Here is a 19443-nt window from a genome sequence, read left to right as displayed (position 1 = left end):
GGCTTCAGGTAAGTGGCAACGCACAAACAAACAACCCACCAAACACACACAGACAAACCACCACAACGTCACACACACACACACACACATACATACACACAGTGACTCATGACGAGGAAATTTCCCTGCACACTAGGGGTGGAACAGTTGACAAAAATCACGGTTCGGTTCATATCACAGCCGATTAATATATATATCGGTCGGGCTCTAGTTACCAGTAGCCTGACTGACGCAGCTGCACTCCTCCTTGCCTGCACAAACTGAAAGGTCCTGCTCGGTTTTGGATTTAAATGCAGCGGGTATGAATTACTAATGTTAACTGAACTTAGTATTCCTTATTCTTAGTGTTGTAATACACACCACAGGAGTTATGTATTACACTACAGCAAAGGGTTCCACACAATATTAAAGTAAACCCAGGAGTGATGTATTAGGCTACAGCAAAGGGTTCAGTACTAAAGTAAACCCAGGAGTGATGTATTAGACTACAACAAAGGGTTCAGTATTAAATAGGGGTGTAACGGTACGTGTATTCGTCCCGCAAATTTACGGTGCGGTACGCGCACCCATGTGACGAATACGTCGATATTTGTCTAGTCTAGTGTGTTCATTAGATGGGTGAAATCCTCTTTCAGTGCCTCTGTGCCTGTTTTCGTAGGCAGTTAGCCTCTGGTATGCGTGCCATTAGCGTTAGCCACGCTTCAAGGCCTCTTTTCTTTTGGAAAGAACGATAAAAAGTTTTTAAAATTAAATTATTATTATTTTTTTGTATTCGACTAAGAGGTTGGCAGTCGACTACGGCTCCTTTCGACCGAGTAGTCAACTAATCGACTAATAGGGGTCAGCCCTAATATATATATATACACACTGTATATATATAATCTTTAAACAAAAGTAAAATAACCCTTTCTCTGCCACGCTTATATCCATCCTTATACCATCCTCTGCCAGCTCTATTTGTCTATGGAGATGTTCCGCTTCTTTGCAGGGCTATAACTTTTTTAATTGTATTGCTAAATTGACATTACTATGGCCCATTCAATGTGAAGTATCTATCGTTTAGGATGTAGCAACGTTCTACTTTTTCATTCACATACCGTAATTCCTCTAATAGTAACCCCGGCTTGTATTTGTTTCAACTGTAGCGGATACCAGGCTTGTATTAGGAGGAGGCATGTATAAGAGAGAGGCCTATATTTCTAATTTTCAAACAGATTATAATGAATAAATCAACATTTTGTGTCAGTTTGAACCCAGTAAAATGTACTGGGTTCATTTATTGAAACCAAGTACCGTACTTTTCGGACTATAAGCCGCGGCTTTTTCCCCCATTTTTCGACCCTGCGGCTTATATAACGGTGCGGCTTATATGTGACTCGACGTGACCAAACCCGAAAATGTAAAAATCTAAATATAGCTTTTTTGACTGCATTGAAATGTTATTTATCTGTTCCCTTATTTGCTAAACTTAATACAACTTGTAAATGAGTTAATTCTTGTTATTTGTCCGACAGTATTGTGTCCCAATGCTAATTGCATATGGTAATTAAACATTAAAACACCTGCGGCTTATAGTCCAGTGCGGCTTATATATGTACACATCATTCAATTTAGCTGCTGCGGCTTATAGTCAGGTGCGGCTTATAGTGCGAAAAGTACGGTAATGTATGAAATACGGTAGTAAACAGTGCAATTACAGGTGGTCAAAAAAAGTTAAAATAAAGTAAAATAGTGCAATCACAATACTGGTATAATAATAATAATAATAATAATAATAATAATAATAATAATAATAATAATAATAATAATAATAATAATAATAATAATAATAATAATAATAATAACTTCGTTTTATACAATTCTGAGGTAGGCTTACTCTCTTGGTAAACATCAACACCATACCATTATATGGTATTTACTGCACAGCCAGGCCAGCATATAACAACAATAACAAAATATATTGCCTATGGTAAATCCGTTGAGGGAAATACCGTAATTCCTCTAATATACATGAAACCCGGCTTGTATTAGGAGGCCGGCTTATAATTGCTTAGCTCAACAGCGCACCCGGTCATTAATAGAGACCCGGTTTTTAATTGAATACCGGTTACTATTAGAGGAATTACGGTATTCATACTAAAATACGGTCTAAAGTATAAATATGTTTTTATCGTTTTCTGCAGCATTCTGCAGAACGTGAGTTATAGCCATAAATACATATATTAGATCATCAAATGTAGTTTGATACAGATTGAAAATTTCAATTGTACAAGGTCCTAAACGTCATGCCTCATCATCTGCTGGTGACCGGAGGGGGGGGGGGGGGGGGGGGGGTTATAAGTCCGTGGCCCACGTTAAATCATTTATGTAGTATGGGTCATGTATTGATCAGAGCCGTTTGTATCGAAAATAATAATCAAACACGCTGAAACTCACCGCAGCTTCCTCTGACCGTTGGGTGATCAGCGTGGAGCAGAAAGATCGCTATTATGGGATGTTGATATATGCAATCCATTTCCAGGTTGTATAATACTATATACGTCCAAATCATGTTTATCGAGTTATTGGCAACAGATCGCTATCCAGTGTATCGAGCTGGAGTCCCGCGAGCGATAGCCAGTGGCCGGACGAAATATGGGTGAGCACCACTTCCGGCCGATCACTTCCGGTTTTGGCGATTCGCAGATCTTGAACCGTTGGAGAGTTGAGAGGAGATCAACAGCAAGTCTCAAGTCTCCGTGGGTGAAATATGATTGCCATGACAGATTTTTGAAATATTGATCTCAAAGACGCTGTACGACGTCATTGGCAGATTAAGCATGGCGAGCAATGACGTCTAAAGTCGTCCTTGGCGATTAAAGGGATAATGGTGAAAACCATGACATTTCCTCACAGTAACTATGTTGACATCCCTGTCACAGTGTCACACGCCGCCCACCCAGAGGGAAACACAGTACCAGTTACCTGACGTCACTTATAGTTTATATTGCATTTGTGTAAAAAGAAATAATTGAAATTTTTTTTAAAGAAAAAATACATTATTTAACGTTAGTTCATGTGTGTGTGTGTCGTGGGCCAACTACAGCATCGCAAAAACTACAGTGAGTCGTGAGTGCATGTGTAACACACACACACAAACTAACGTTAAATATATATATTTTTTTGCTAAATATTAATTCAAAAATCAATATATATATCGATCATTTCTTCAGATTTATTGATTCTTCCAAATGTCCCATCGTCTCTCAGCCTTACCTGACTCTGCCACTTCATCCAGCGGACCTTCTCCTCCACCAGCTGCTGCAGGAGGCACTGCGAGCCGAAGGTCTGGGAGCCGCGCTCCCGGCTGGACAGGATCCGCACAGAGTTCCTCTGACGGGAGGCCATGATGCTCCTGCTGCCTGGGGGCCGACGGAAGGGAGGCTGCTGCTGCTGCTGCTAACGCTGCTGCTGGTCTCTGCTGCTCACTCCCACTGCTGCCACACTCTCGCCATGCAGAGTCTAGCCTGTAGGGGGCGATAAGACTTATTGAGAGATCGTTTGTGGGATGGTGGGAGACTAGGAAACGGAATAGAGATAGTGTGAGACTAGGAAACAGAATAATAGAGATAGTTTGTGAGATAGTGTGAGACTAGGAAACAGAATATAGAGATAGTTTGTGAGATAGTGTGAGACTAGGAAACAGAATATAGAGATAGTGTGAAATGTATGATGAAGTGTCATACTGATATAAACTGATGAAGAAGTGTCAATCATACTGATGTAAACAGATGAAGAGTCATACTGATGTAAACTGATGAAGTGTCATACTGATGTAAGATGATGAAGAAGAGTCATACTGATGTAAGCTGATGAAGAAGAGTCATACTGATGTAAGCTAATGAAGAAGAGTCATACTGATGTAAGCTGATGAAGAAGAGTCATACTGATGTAAGGCCAGTCACACCAGTAGTCTACACACAGGATCTGTGAACTGGTCAGTCTCACTAGTAGTCTACTACAGGATCTGTGAACTGGGTGGTCACGTGTTTGTGCAATCCCAGGGAAACTGGGGTGCACTTCAGGAATAGAACTGACCTCGCAGCTAGAATGACCACACAGCTGAATAGCCATAGACACCAATGATAGCTGTCAAGTGATCAATCACTGAAGACGAGGGTCTGGCAGTGTCATACGAAACAAAAATATTTATATATTCCATCTTACTTTGGTGTTCAACTACAGCTGGTAGGGTAGGCTGAGTGTGTTGTTTAAATACAGCTGGTAGGGTAGGCTGAGTGTGTTGTTTAAATACAGCTGGTAGGGTAGGCTGAGTGTGTTGTTTAAATACAGCTGGTAGGGTAGGCTGAGTGTGTTGTTTAAATACAGCTGGTAGACTGAGTGTGTTGTTTTAATACAGCTGGTAGACTGAGTGTGTTGTTTTAATACAGCTGGTAGGCTGAGTGTGTTGTTTAAATACAGCTGGTAGGCTGAGTGTGTTGTTTAAATACAGCTGGTAGGGTAGACTGAGTGTGTTGTTTTAATACAGCTGGTAGACTGAGTGTGTTGTTTTAATACAGCTGGTAGACTGAGTGTGTTGTTTAAATACAGCTGGTAGACTGAGTGTGTTGTTTTAATACAGCTGGTAGGCTGAGTGTGTTGTTTTAATACAGCTGGTAGACTGAGTGTGTTGTTTTAATACAGCTGGTAGACTGAGTGTGTTGTTTTAATACAGCTGGTAGACTGAGTGTGTTGTTTTAATACAGCTGGTAGACTGAGTGTGTTGTTTTAATACAGCTGGTAGACTGAGTGTTGTTGTTTAAATACAGCTGGTAGGCTGAGTGTTGTTTTAATACAGCTGGTAGACTGAGTGTGTTGTTTTAATACAGCTGGTAGACTGAGTGTTGTTGTTTAAATACAGCTGGTAGGCTGAGTGTGTTGTTTAAATACAGCTGGTAGACTGAGTGTGTTGTTTTAATACAGCTGGTAGACTGAGTGTGTTGTTTTAATACAGCTGGTAGGCTGAGTGTGTTGTTTAAATACAGCTGGTAGGCTGAGTGTGTTGTTTAAATACAGCTGGTAGACTGAGTGTGTTGTTTTAATACAGCTGGTAGACTGAGTGTGTTGTTTAAATACAGCTGGTAGACTGAGTGTGTTGTTTTAATACAGCTGGTAGGCTGAGTGTGTTGTTTTAATACAGCTGGTAGACTGAGTGTGTTGTTTTAATACAGCTGGTAGACTGAGTGTGTTGTTTTAATACAGCTGGTAGACTGAGTGTGTTGTTTTAATACAGCTGGTAGACTGAGTGTTGTTGTTTAAATACAGCTGGTAGGCTGAGTGTTGTTTTAATACAGCTGGTAGACTACGTGTGTTGTTTTAATACAGCTGGTAGGCTGAGTGTTGTTTTAATACAGCTGGTAGGCTGAGTGTGTTGTTTCAATACAGCTGGTAGGCTGAGTGTGTTGTTTCAATACAGCTGGTAGGCTGAGTGTTGTTTTAATACAGCTGGTAGACTGAGTGTGTTGTTTTAATACAGCTGGTAGACTGAGTGTGTTGTTTTAATACAGCTGGTAGACTGAGTGTTGTTGTTTAAATACAGCTGGTAGGCTGAGTGTTGTTTTAATACAGCTGGTAGACTGCGTGTGTTGTTTTAATACAGCTGGTAGGCTGAGTGTTGTTTTAATACAGCTGGTAGGCTGAGTGTGTTGTTTCAATACAGCTGGTAGGCTGAGTGTGTTGTTTCAATACAGCTGGTAGGCTGAGTGTTGTTTTAATACAGCTGGTAGACTGAGTGTGTTGTTTTAATACAGCTGGTAGACTGAGTGTGTTGTTTTAATACAGCTGGTAGGCTGAGTGTGTTGTTTTAATACAGCTGGTAGACTGAGTGTGTTGTTTTAATACAGCTGGTAGACATGCTTGAGCTTCACAAAATACGTGATAGCTCTCTTCCTATGAGAAATGTGCAGGGATTTTTGGGAAATGGCCACTCTTTAGCCTGGGATTGCACAGGAACGGATGTATGTAGAAATAAACGGCTTGTTCCCTGTTGGAGTATAAATATTGCCTTTCAAATGAGCCATAGTATGTCTCCATAGCTATTAGGGATGCCCCGATCGATCGGCCAGCGATCGGTATCGGCCGATATTCAGTATAAATATGAGATTGGTGAATTCCGATAATGCTTTATTTTCGCCGATCATGAAAACCGATCGAAAAACATGATCCAATTCTTAGCGGAGTTTTCACTTGCTGACTTCTCTCTCAGGCACACAGCTACTGCAGTGCACTGCCCCTCCCCCTCCCAGACCGGTGTAAACAGAGGCTCCGGCAATAGTCTGCTCTAGTGCATGCAACCTCTGTGAGCTAACGTTAGCTAACGTTACTGTTTAAACAAAATGACCCAGTCAACTATTCACTTTTAGTTTAATACATGAGGCATTGTCTAACGCTATCTAGCTGGCTAGCTACTGATAGCTCCTGATATCAACAAATGCTCCAGCAATAGTCGAGTGCATGATACCTCCGTTAGCTAGGTAGCTAACGTTAGCTCATGTTAGCTCACTGTTTAAATGAAATGTCCCAGTAAACTAAATAGTTCACTGAGGCGTTGTCTTAATGTTATCTAGCCGGCTAGCAGTAGCTACAGATAGCTCCTGATATCAATGTCTTATAACATTGATTCGATGCAGGCGGCTACGTGGCGTAGTGGGCAAGCCCAGCGCTCCACATTTGCTTTCAGTTTAGCTGGTCGTCCGTACTAATACACATTGGCCGTATTAGGGGGTGGGAAACTGATGGGTGGGGATCGGGCGTTGTGGACAGCGACTCCTACAGGTCGGTTGGTGCGCCTGCGCAGTAGAATCAGGAAGTGTCGGGGGCAGCGTGAGCCTCCCACGCGTTACTCCTCGCCACTGAGAGATCGAGCTGCGCAGGTGAAAAGATGCGACTGCTGTTACCTCAAGTACCGGAGGGGACTTGTGCTATGTATGACTTAGTCCACATTGCAGCCGGCTTGTGGGAGGCAAGAAACAGCGTTCGTGACAGGGGAGGGTTGAATTGGATGATACGAAATTGGGATGGGAGAAAATATATAGAAAATGGGAGAAAAAGTGGATAAAAAAAAAAAAACATTGATTCGATGCGTATTCGAGCCCCTGGCTTGCATCGCAGTCACGAAAGGGGCTAGCTGAGGGCATGCTGAATGTGATTTGACCAAAGCAGAGTATACTAGGGCTGACCTTCAAAGCTTTTTTTGGCAATCGAAGCTTCAGGGCCGAGCTTCGATTTTCATTCGAAACTTTGAGAGAGATTTTTTTTTAATTATGCTTTATTTTATTATCTTATGTTGTGGGACTTGTACAGCACTTTGGTAAACTTTGTTGTTTTTAAATGTGCTGTATAAATAAAGTGGATTGTATTAATTAAGTAGCCCTTTCGTGACTGTGACGCAGCCGACAAGGTTTCACTCGGCTACGCTGCCTGGGTGCAGTGGGGCTGCTCTCACAGCCAACGACATGACATTACATAATTATGTTGCAACCTTCGTCTATCAAGCAAACAATTATATTATATTTAATTTATAATTATATCAGACAATGCACCTACAAAAGCCGATGATTACAATTAAATTAGCCAACTTGGTAACACATTAGTCATAGCAGCATAGGCATAGCCTTATTAATGTTTTGTGTGGCGTCGCCGTCGTGTACAACGATACTTACGCTTTTTTAGGTGATTTGACAAAGTTGTTGTAGAGGCATTGTCTTTGCATATTTTAAAGTGTAACCACACATCTGATGACTTCTTCGTCGACATGTCTGCTGCACATGTCCTTGTTGTTTTCAACACAGATAATCTCCACAGAGGTGGAGTCGAGGCGCCGCTTACTTTCGTTTCATTGGAATGGAGGCGCAAGATTTGAGGAAAAAAAGGGAAAAAAACAATTTTTTTTAAACGTACAAGCTCGTGCCATCGAACGAAGCTTTGAAGTATTTAAGACAGCCCTAGAGTATACACACAGACAGTGGAGCTGTTTGCAGATAGCGAGCATTTTGACTTGTTGCGTGGTGTCTCGCAGATAATACAACTACAAGTATAATTATATAATATATATATTTTATAAATAAATAAATTAAAAAGTATATAAATATATATATTTTTTTATAAAACCAAAAACGATCGGTATCGGCCGATATGGCTCATAGACGATCGGTGGCAAAAAGGTGATCGGGGCATCCCTAATAGCTATAACATAGAATGTACGATGGGTCTACAAACGGTCTGAAACGCTGGCACCAGGGAGTAGAGATGGGAAAACAGCGTGGCAGTCAATGAGTTAATTTGGAATCTGGAACGACTTTCGCCCTGAACTACTTTCCACTGTACCAAGATCTCCAGCTGCCTACTCCCTCAACGGAAGGTTCCCGTCATGACGCCCTCTAGCACCAGTAGGTGGAATAATTTGAAAATAAAATTTATATTTATATACAGGAGTGAGGCTACGTGGCTGAAGTGGATATGCGTGTTTCATGACGACAAGGATTTCTAGACTAGATGTTTTCATGCTTTTGGAATAATATGCTCATCATGCATGTTTGTCAAAGTCCTGTGGCTGGAATTAACCTGATTTATCATTATTTAAAATAAATTGCAATAAAGCTCAATAAACACAGATAACATTTGACCAGAATTTCTCTGGGACATTGAAATATTCCCAGACAAATGGACCTAGCACGAATATTCTACATTCTAAATATAAAATATATATATATATATATATATTAAGGCTGTCAAAGTTAACACGGTATTAATTCTATTAACTCACGATTAGCTTTTAAGAAAGAAAAAGAAATATATATATATTTTTTTACTAGACTTCACTCAGGTGTATTATTGATGCTCTCATTGATACTATGTTTGTTTCTGAAGTGTGTGTGTGTGTGTGTGTGTGTGTGAGATATAGAGAGAGAGGGGGGGTGAGAGAGATGAGGAAGGGGCAAGAGAGAAAGAGAGCTGGGAGAGTCTGTGTGTGAGAGAGGGGGGGGTGTGATTACTCAGTGTGAGTGAATGTAACAAGTTCCTAACGTTTTCTTTCCCCTATTATTTCATGCACACTTTATTCATTGTTTTAAATTATTATTTTCTTTTAAGTTATTTTGTGCATCACTCTGTTTTGAATTTGATGCAAATTTGCAATGCATGAGGGTCATCCTTTTGTGTTGAATGGCTGCATAAAGCAAGCATTTGTTGACTCGCATGTTGATAAGAGTATTAAAACTTGGAACTTGAAAAATATCCGTTTAAGGTAGGGGGAAAAAATTCAATTAATTTGCGATTAATCACGAGTTAACTATGGACAATCATGCGATTAATAGAGTTAAATATTGTAATCGATTGACAGCACTAATATTATATATATTTGATTGTGAGGGGGAAAAAACAGCCCCCGGCTGTCTTCCTCTCGACTTCTCGTGTGTCCTGAATGCGCTGCATGAAGGACAGGAGACGAGTCACTTTCATTAATTGGGCTGAAGAACGTGCCAGTAGTAACAACAACAACAACAAAAACCGCATGGCGTGATGGCAGAGTTCAGAACCCAACTCTGTCTAAAAGCCCTGTTTGGAAATACTTCGGATTTTGATCACCTTGTGGAACCTCAAGACAAAGTTGTATGCAAGCTATGTAAACTACAGCTGACCTACTTTTTTTTGTTATGCTAATGCTATTTTGGGAATTTGACGTTTTTAGCACTTTGTAAATCATCCCTCAGGGTAAAACGTATTAGATATTGAATAATAAAATTGAGACAGAAGTGTCATGCAGGTCCCCAATGGCTTGATACTATTTCCCGTTTCATGCCAAGGAAAATATATCGTTTCATGTTTATCACACCTTGCTCTGAGGCGCGTTGCTGTGTATCAATATCCGTTCTATGTACTGTAAACGTTCATGAATTTGATCTCGCTCCGAGAGACGGCCCATTCTCAATCTAGCACAAATCTCTCCCCACGCACAGAGAGAGAGTATGTAGAGCGGCACGGTGGTGTAGTGGTTAACACTGTCGCCTCACAGCAAGAAGGTCCAGGGTTCGAATCCCGCTTGGGGACCAGGTTTCCATGGTGCCAGTTACCCAGGTGGGGTATCTCCCAGGCCTTTCTGTGTGGAGTTTGCATGTTCTCCCCGTGCTCGCAAGGGTTTCCCCCCCGATAAGATAAACCCAATGGAAAAACATGCACAACAACAAGATCGCTAACGCTGTGGCGTCCTTGACGAAGACGGACAGGAGCACTTGGATTGGTCCCCTGGCGCAGCTCACGTTGTGCCTGTCTGCTCCCGGCTGCCCTTGGGGGGAAGGACGACGGGATGGGTTAATCGCAGATACGGATTGCATGCATGCATCGCATGTGTGCCAATTGATGACCTCGGAGCAGGTCCTAAATTACTTAAATTACTTACTATTACTTATGTAATGTATGTATGTACCTCGGAGCCTACATATCCGAGGACTTGACATGGACCACACACATTGACAGTGTTGTGAAGAAGGCACGACAACGCCTCTACTTCCTCAGGCGCCTAAGGAAGTTCCAAGTCAGCCAGAAGATCCTTAAGAACTTCTACTCATGTACAATAGAGAGCATCTTGACCGGCAACATCACCTCCTGGTTTGGGAATAGCACTGCACAAGACCGAAGCAGACTACAAAGAGTGACACGTTCAGCCGAACGCACAATTGGAGGGGGGCTCCCCACCCTCCAGAACATTTACAACAAGCGTTGCAAGGGCAAGGCTAAGAGAATCATTAAAGACTCCAGTCATCCGAACAACTGCCTCTTTGAACTGCTGCGGTCAGGCAAGCGATACCGGAGTCTCAAGGCGAGCACAGAAAGACTCAGAAGAAGCTTCTATCCCCAGGCCATCAGGCTGCTAAACGAACAATGAATGAACACTACACAACAACAACCACCAAACGCACATAGCACACACATCCACACGCACACACTCACTTTAAACAAACACACTGTAGCACCCACTCCACACACTTTATAGCACACACCCACTTTAAACAAACACACTGTAGCACCCACTCCCCACACTTTATATTTATGGATGAAGGATTGCACTACAACTCGTACACCTTACTGTAAATTGTACCTAAAATTGTACCTCATCCCATTTCTGCTTTGCACTAGATAGTACTGTACATTAGTACAGTATTGTGTATTGTATATTATATGGTAACTCAGAACATTGTACATATGTCTATACCGAACACTGTGACCTCATTTTTCTTCTTCTAAATTCATGCTATATTATGTTATTATGTTATTTGATACTATCTTGTCTAGCACAGTCTCTGGAGCGAAACAGTAAGAAGCATTTTGTATGAAAGTATTCTGTACTTCTGTATGACAACTATTAAAGAACTACTACTATGTATGTATGTATGTATGTTGATCTTAAAGGTAATTTCATTTGTTTATACAATGTGCAATAATAGATATTCGAATGGCTCAAACATGTGTTTTTTTTATTTTTAGAGGGAATAGTTCAGTTAAGTTCAGTTCAGAGTTTTGTTTGCCACATGGAATCAATACAATCAGAGTTTCTTCATTACACAATCATAAATATCATTCCATGGACAAAAGGAACAGGAAGAAGAATAAATCTTATAGTTACCTGCCCCTTATTCCTAAACTAAACAAATGACATTATAGGTAAATTTTGACAGCCCTAACCTGCACCCTGAGTGTGTGGTTTGTGCTTCCAGGCTAGTATGTGTGGGTAGCTGACGTTAGCTGTTGGTGTGTTTTGTTTAGTTATCCAGCCTTTTCGCTAGTCTCTTTAAATTGAGCTTGTAAATAAAAAATTGAATAAATTATGTATATGACATATGGTATTAATCTAGTATATATCTCTATATTACATATTTATAGGTATATTTATATAAATGTATTTATTATTTATATATAAATTAGGGGTGTAACGCCGGTTCCTGACAGGGAGCGAGCGAGCGAACTGGAGACGAAATCGCGCGCGACACTGTCCTGATATGAGGCGGCGCGTGTCCGAGTGTGTCTGTGTGTGTGTTACCTGGAAGCACACGTGGGGGGGCAAAGCAGCCTGCGATTCTTGACCAATAAATAGTGTTTAGGGGCGGGACTCGGCCGCGTAATCGCTCAACTAGAGACACAGCGAGCGAATATCTGAGGGGTGGACGACATCGCTGCTCAGTTCGCTGTCGCTCGCGGCAGGTCAGGATAGTCTGATTGAAACGAATACATTTTAATCATTTTCGCAATCACGCTCGCTCGCGTCGCTGCCTGTCAGGAAGGGGTGTGACGGTACACAAAAACCCACGGTACGGTACGTACCTCGGTTTTGAAGTCAAGGTTCGGTACAGGTTTTTGGTACAGTGGGGGAAAGTTTGACTTTCCATGTTGCACTCAGGGGTGATGTAGTGTGCAGTAACTAATCTATTGTACTTGTAGGGCTGTCAACGAATATTCTATATTGAAATTAATAATAGACTTGCTTAGGGCGCTCCAGTAGCACACCATATAGCACGCTGAGTCGCGAAGCGGTCGTCCCGGGTCCGCTTCCCACACCCGGTGACCATTTGCCCGCCGCATGTCTTCTTCCCCTCCCATTCTCCCCCTCCTCTATCGGTCCTGCGTGACCAGGAAAAGCTGTAAAAATGCTAAAAAAGATAATAATAAATAAATAAAGAGATACAGCGCAGAGTCTCACCCTCAGCCACAACACGCAGGGGAACAAGGAGAGTCTCACCCTCAGCCACGCTGGGGAACAAGGAGTCTCACCCTCAGCCACGCCACGCTGGGGAACAAGGATAGTCTCACCCTCAGCCACGCTGGGGAACAAGGAGTCTCACCCTCAGCCACGCCGGGGAACAAGGAGTCTCACCCTCAGCCTCAACACGCTGGGAAACAAGGAGAGTCTCACCCTCAGCCACCCCACGCTGGGAAACAAGGAGTCTCACCCTCAGCCACCCCACGCTGGGGAACAAGGAGTCTCACCCTCAGCCACGCCACGCTGGGGAACAAGGAGTCTCACCCTCAGCACGCTGGGGAACAAGGTGTCTCACCCTCAGCACGCTGGGGAACAAGGAGTCTCACCCTCAGCCACGCTGGGGAACAAGGAGTCTCACCCTCAGCACGCTGGGGAACAAGGAATCTCACCCTCAGCCACCCCACGCTGGGGAACAAGGAGAGTCTCAACCGCAGCACGCTGGGGAACAAGGAGAGTCTCACCCTCAGCCACGCCACGCTGGGGAACAAGGAGAGTCTCACCCTCAGCCACCCCACGCTGGGGAACAAGGAGTCTCTCACCCTCAGCCACAACACGCTGGGGAACAAGGAGTCTCACCCTCACCACGCTGGGGAACAAGGAGTCTCACCCTCAGCCGCGCCGGGGAACAAGGAGAGTCTCACCCTCACCCTCCCTACGCCGGGGAACAAGGAGTCTCACCCACAGCCACACCACGCTGGGGAACAAGGAGAGTCTCACCCTCACCCTCAGCCACTCCAAAGTCTCACAAAACACAGGTTGATTTCAGGTTTAGCCTGATTTGTGTTGGATGTGTCTGTGCCAAGTCACATGGCTTTTGAGGTCTGATGATGTCTAACAGCGATCATCATTTTTTTTTTTTATTATTAGGGATCCCCATTAGCTGGTGCGATAGCAACCAGCTAGTCTTCCTGTGGTCCACACACAAAAAAAAACATACAAAAACAATCACTATTGCAAAAACAAAATTATTAAAAGTCAGTACACACAATGCATAATGAAACTACTGTAACAATTAAGATAGCTAAAATTACATTAGTGTAAAACAAAAACAAAAAATTACTTTACAGTGTTAAAAACAATTTAAGATTATTTTTAAAAGTGAATCTACTGTAAAATGCAGCAGAGGTTCCGAGGCAGGCCATTCCAAAGAGTTAATGCTCTAAAAATAAAAGATCTCCCCAAAGCGCTGGTTCTAGGACCTGGCAATTCAAGCTGCCCACTACTGGAACCTCTAGTGTAATGCTCGTGCACAGTATTACAAACAATCTGATTATGTATAAAAACAGGAGTTTTACTGCTCATGACCAACTTGAACAGCATAAGTATATTAAAGACAATCTATTTTCAACGTTAAGCCAAGAGAGGCGGGCATGCATACGGCTCACATTAGACCTTAGTGAGCAGCCCAGTACCAACCGTGCTGCCCTGTTCTGGACCACCTTGAGCTTCCTGACCTGAGGTCACCACTGGCAGCAAATGACCACATCGCAGAGCAATAGTCAAGATGACATAAAACAAAACTTTGCACTATCTGACATAAAAGGGGACGAGCAACAAAAGAAGCACATTTCCTGGAAATACCAATTGCTCTTCCCATTTTTAAAACAATATAATTAATATGCTGAGACCAAGACAGCGTGCAAACCAGCATCACTCCAAGGAGTTTAGTACTTTCAACTTGTTGAACTGCCGAATTACACAAGTTTAAATGAAGCTTTGGATTTGTAGATAACCTGTGCCTTGTTCCCAGCACAATACATTTCAAGATCAATACAACAGATCTTCAAGTGAAAGAGCCTTAACCCTTTCACTGCCACTCTACCAAAGGGTTAACCATTTCACTGCGACACTACGGAAGGATAACCCTTTCACTGCCACACGACAAAGGGTTAACCGTCTGTAGTGTGGTAGTGAAAGGGTTAATGGAAACTGCGCATAATATCTTGGTGGCATATAGACTTTTTACGGTATATCAATATAGTTTCAAACGAGATATAGAACGAGACGATACGGTTCATATCGTTACAGCATGACATCGCGTTGAAACACGCAAAGCCGTTTCTTCCGTCGATCTGGCATCTTTCTTCTTCTCTCACACACTCCCCCTGCGATACCGCCCCCACTCGCTCACAAGTTCCCTGCGACACAGAGGGAGACACGGGCAGAACCGTGGATGGCTGGACACTTACGTTTGTCATTTGGGACCCTTCGGGGTCGATAAGAGCAACGCCTTGTGTTGTCTATGAACGGTGGTCTGCTGTTGTTGTTAAGCAAACACATTGAGAGCTGGTCACACATCATGCATAGCTGCATTAAAAAACTGATATTTAAAGGGGAACTATCTTATAAATGGCCTTTTTGAGTGTTTAGCATTGTTTCCTAGCTATGTGAACTTATATTAATATGATCTATGTCTCAAAATTCTCATATTGGCGCATTCTTCCAATTCTCCTCTCACAATATTCACCCTCACTGAACTGAGTCATTTGAAAATGTGATGATTTGTGATGTCAGAGAGACACCGCTGCATGTTAATGTTGAGATACAAGATGAGCTGCACACAGTTCTGCTGCCCAGGCTCAAAACGGCTCGAGATCTTGAGGTAGAAAAATGCTGTTTTTGAGGACTTGATTAGAAATACAAAACAATGAATACAAAAAATATATATATTACAGAGGTGTTCCATAGACTCACAGGAATTGTGTAAAAGTGCCCAAATAGTGAAAGAAATAGTAAAATAGTTCCCCTTTAACCCTTTCACTATCACACTACAGGTTAACTCTTTCACAGTCTGTAGTGTGGTAGTGAAAGGGTTAACCCGTTGTGTCGTGTGGCAGTGAAAGGGTTAACCTTCTGTATTGTCACAGTGAAAGTGTTAACCTGTGTGTGATTATAAAAAGTGTTAATTTTCATTGGATTCTATTATATGTTGTACCACTGTATTTTTATTGGATTCTATTATATGTTGTACCACTGTATTGGGCAAGACCAGCCGCATTTCATTGTATACCTGTATGCCGTGACAATTAAAACTCTTGACTTGAACCCTTTGGTAGTGTGGTAGTGAAAGGGTTAAATTGGGTGACTGATTCATGAACATCATACATGATGCCAGTTCAAAGTTGGCACAGCAGTAGAGTAATGTGAATGACCCACGGCCCTGTGGGCAGCGCCACCTGCTGTCAGAGCTGAGAACAGGCGACAGGACGAGCCTCTGAGCATTCACGTCTCCAACAGGGAACAACCGTTAATGATTCATATGGGCTTCTAACAATGTTAGTAACATAAGGTTGCTCCACGCGTGTGTACGTTTGTCTGTGCTTCGATCCACCGAGCTAAGATAGAGATAATGTTATAGATAATGGACAGTCACGCCGGTCTGAATCAGTCAGTCATAGAGTTTTACTTGCGTTGTCCTTTTACGCACAACTCTTAAAAAACTGAGTCCTGGACCGGTATTCGAAACTTTTTTTTAAATCATAAAATCGTTCTAACAGGGTTTTTGAGCGTGAATCAGTGCAGGCATACGAGGGCTCATCTGCGCTCAAAGTGAGAGAGGGAGAGAGAGAAAGACGTGCAAAAGAGAAAGAGAGGGACATGCAAGAGAGAGAGCATGTCCAGTGATGGAGATGGCCTTGCACAAGCAACGTTATTCTTTTTATTGTGTTTGATCACTTAGATTGGCTATTTAGCTTCTAGCCAAGTCTGTCAACAATCACAGCTGGCTAAACACTGTATTGTAAATTTGGTCAACAATGCATTGGTCTTTACTCAACCTTTTCTCAATTTCAACAGAATTTCAATCTTTCTCATCTTTATTGAGTATCCAAATATGATCATAGACAATGTCTATATCCGAGTCTAGATCATGTAAAAAAAAATACATATATATAAATATATGTATATTTTGGGATGGTCAATGTATATGTCTGGCGCAAATACAGAGATGTGATGTTTGGTCCATATCATCCAGCCCTACCCCATACGTTTAAAGTTGCATATGACTTGATCAGTCAAAACTTGTGATTATTTTTCATTTAATATTCACATTCAGTGTAAGCTAGATGTAACAATTTCTAAGCAACATGCAACTAGGCCTAACGTTACATTAAAGTGTCTATAAAATGTATAGAATCTAGAGTCTATACAGACGGTTATAATGTTGATTTACACTGACAGGTTTTATTACAAGAAAATGTAGGATATTATTTCCCAAGCTGACAGTGTGCTAAAATAGATTGGGAGCATGCAGGCTGGGATCACTGGGAGCATGCACGCTACTACTACTGTAGTAACGAGCCAGCTTTCATGAACAACATCTGAATTCACGTTAGGCTTTAGGAAAAAAGAACAAAATACAGTTTTAGACTGGGCCTGGGCAGGTCCACGTCTAACACGCCGAAATAAACACGTACTGGAAGTGGAAGCAAGATAAAACGATACAAACAAGCAAATTATATAGATGTTGGTCATTGCAAGTGAGACGAAATGTATTGACTAACGTCTCTCCTTTACTCGTCGAATAGTTCACCATTGCTGTCGTGGGGAATAATAACCATGTAACGTTACATTCAGCTCACATTAATGGATGGTTTCATTGGCCATTCAATTCTAGGACAAACGTACGTTGGCAGCAACATCCTTCACGACTAACGTTGGGTTAGTAAGTCAATGCAATTTCTTTTGCTAACCTATCAAGCGAAACAACTTAGCTAACGTTAGTTTACGTTACCCGACTTGAGAGCTAACGTTAGGTTAAATGTGTGTAACTAAATGGGGCCAAAAAGCTAATTTGAGTAGCTAACGTCAGTCTTATCTCGCTTTGAGCTAACATTAGCTACCGTTAGCCATCAGTCGGTGGGAGAGCAAGAGTAAAATTAACGTTAGCCAATTCCGGATATAGCTAGCTATCCAAAATTAATGTATGAAGCAAATTAGATTTGAACGTTGCATGAAATTGACGTTAGCTAGTGTTGATGCATAGTAACATGTTCAATCATAACTGAATGAAAAAAATGACAATTATTTCAAAAGGGCCATGGCCTACCTTCCTTTCTCGAATTTCCCTTGAAATTTGTCATCCTCGGCATAGCTGGCTAGCTAAACTAGCTAGCTTACTACCCAACACGGCTAGCTGGTTAGCTAGATACCTGTGCTAGCTAACGTTAGCTAGCTTGATCGATAAGGAAAATGTAACGTTAGCCAAAGCAAATGGCAGGCTGCTACTTAGTCTGAACATCAATGAATGTACTATTATATGTCTAACGACGAACAGCCATCGAAGTCAGAGTGGATAACGTTCATATTTTGAAAAGGCGATGCGAAATGTTTCCTAAGGCATTGAGCTAATGCTGTGTTAACGTTACTAGCTTCCCGACCGCGTAGTGGCGTCTACTGCGTAACCAGCAGGCTAGCGTAGCCAGGAAACACGTCACCAGCGAGCTAGCGTAGACAGGAATCACGTAACCAGACCACCGGAAACACTACCAGTGCAAACAGACACACATCAAACAGAGCGCAGATTACAGACTACTTTCATCGAAGACAGAGTAAAATGAACGATTGATTGATTGATTGATTGATTGATTGAAAAGTTTATTAACAGATTGCAGAATGGGTACACTACAGTACAGCTCAAAACATACAATTGTTAAGGGGATGCAGACCAGAGAAAGACTTTCGTCTTGTTTACATGATCAGGGTCCCCCATTTTCAATTCATCATATGACAGACACACGACATACAGATAGACAGTAGGCCTACTGCTACATCTATACATTTATGACATACCAGATTTGCAAATACAGTACTGTTTGTGATACTAAAAAAATCCAGAAAGAGTGTATATACATTTGACATAGAAGCTGTACATTGGAGGAGGTTGGGTAGGTGGGGTGGGGTTGGGTGGGGCTGTACATTGGAGGTGGGGGGGGGGGGGGGGGGGGGGGGGGGGGCGGACGACGACGACGCTGTACACTGTACATTGGAATACTGACATACATTTGACATAGAAACTGTACATTGGAGGAGGTTGGGTAGGTGAGGTGGGGGCGGGGCTGTACATTGGAGGTGGGGGGGGGGGGGGGGGCACTGTACATTGGAATACTGCATATGTGGTCTTTACTGTACAACTGGGTTAGGACATTTGTAGGGGCCAGTTTCGAATTGCAGTCTCCCGTAGGTGTTTTTTTAGAGTGTTTTTGAAAGTGGGTAGTGATTCACATTCCTTTACAGCTTTGGGTAGGGCGTTCCACATTGATGTGGCATAATTGCAAAACGTGTTTAGTCCCTTGTTTGAGCCAAATCTGGGTTTTACATGATTTGTGGAGCTCCCTCTGGTGTTGTGATCGTGGTATTCACTGACCTTTGGGAAGTATTTTGACATGTACATGGGTACATTGGTCGTGTAGTGTATCTTGTAGACCAGGCCCATTGCAAGTTGCTGTACTCTGTCGTCTACTCTAAGCCATCCTAGGTTGGCAAAGTGGGCAGGGGTGAGGTGGGTTCTAGGAGTCAGGTCAAGCAGTAGTCTGACTAGTTTGTTTTGAGATGTTTGTAATTAGGTTTTTAGTGCCTTTGAGGTGCTTTGGTACCATGAGGTGCAAGCATAGTCGTAGTACCCTTGAATGAGTGCTCCTGCCAGAGTCTTCAGG

General features: G+C 42.3%; 1 protein-coding gene across 1 annotated transcript in view; it reads right to left on the bottom strand.

Annotated features, from left to right (window-relative positions):
• Positions 1-18146, bottom strand: part of ambra1b (autophagy/beclin-1 regulator 1b) — a gene marked incomplete at its 3' end in the record, with an annotated part of 130033 nt that extends 111887 nt beyond the window's left edge. The window contains exons 1-2 of the mRNA XM_084335105.1: positions 17838-18146; positions 3256-3506 (exon numbers count right to left, since the gene is read on the bottom strand). Coding sequence (XP_084191231.1) covers positions 3256-3387 — 132 coding nt within the window. The 5' untranslated portion in view covers positions 3388-3506; positions 17838-18146. The remainder of the gene's footprint in view (positions 1-3255; positions 3507-17837) is intronic.
• Positions 18147-19443: the final 1297 nt, after the last annotated feature.

This window comes from Notolepis coatsorum (genome assembly GCF_963971535.1).
Source record: "Notolepis coatsorum genome assembly, chromosome: 18".
In the NCBI taxonomy this organism is placed as follows: domain Eukaryota; kingdom Metazoa; phylum Chordata; class Actinopteri; order Aulopiformes; family Paralepididae; genus Notolepis; species Notolepis coatsorum.
This window is presented reverse-complemented; position numbering and strand designations above follow the sequence as displayed.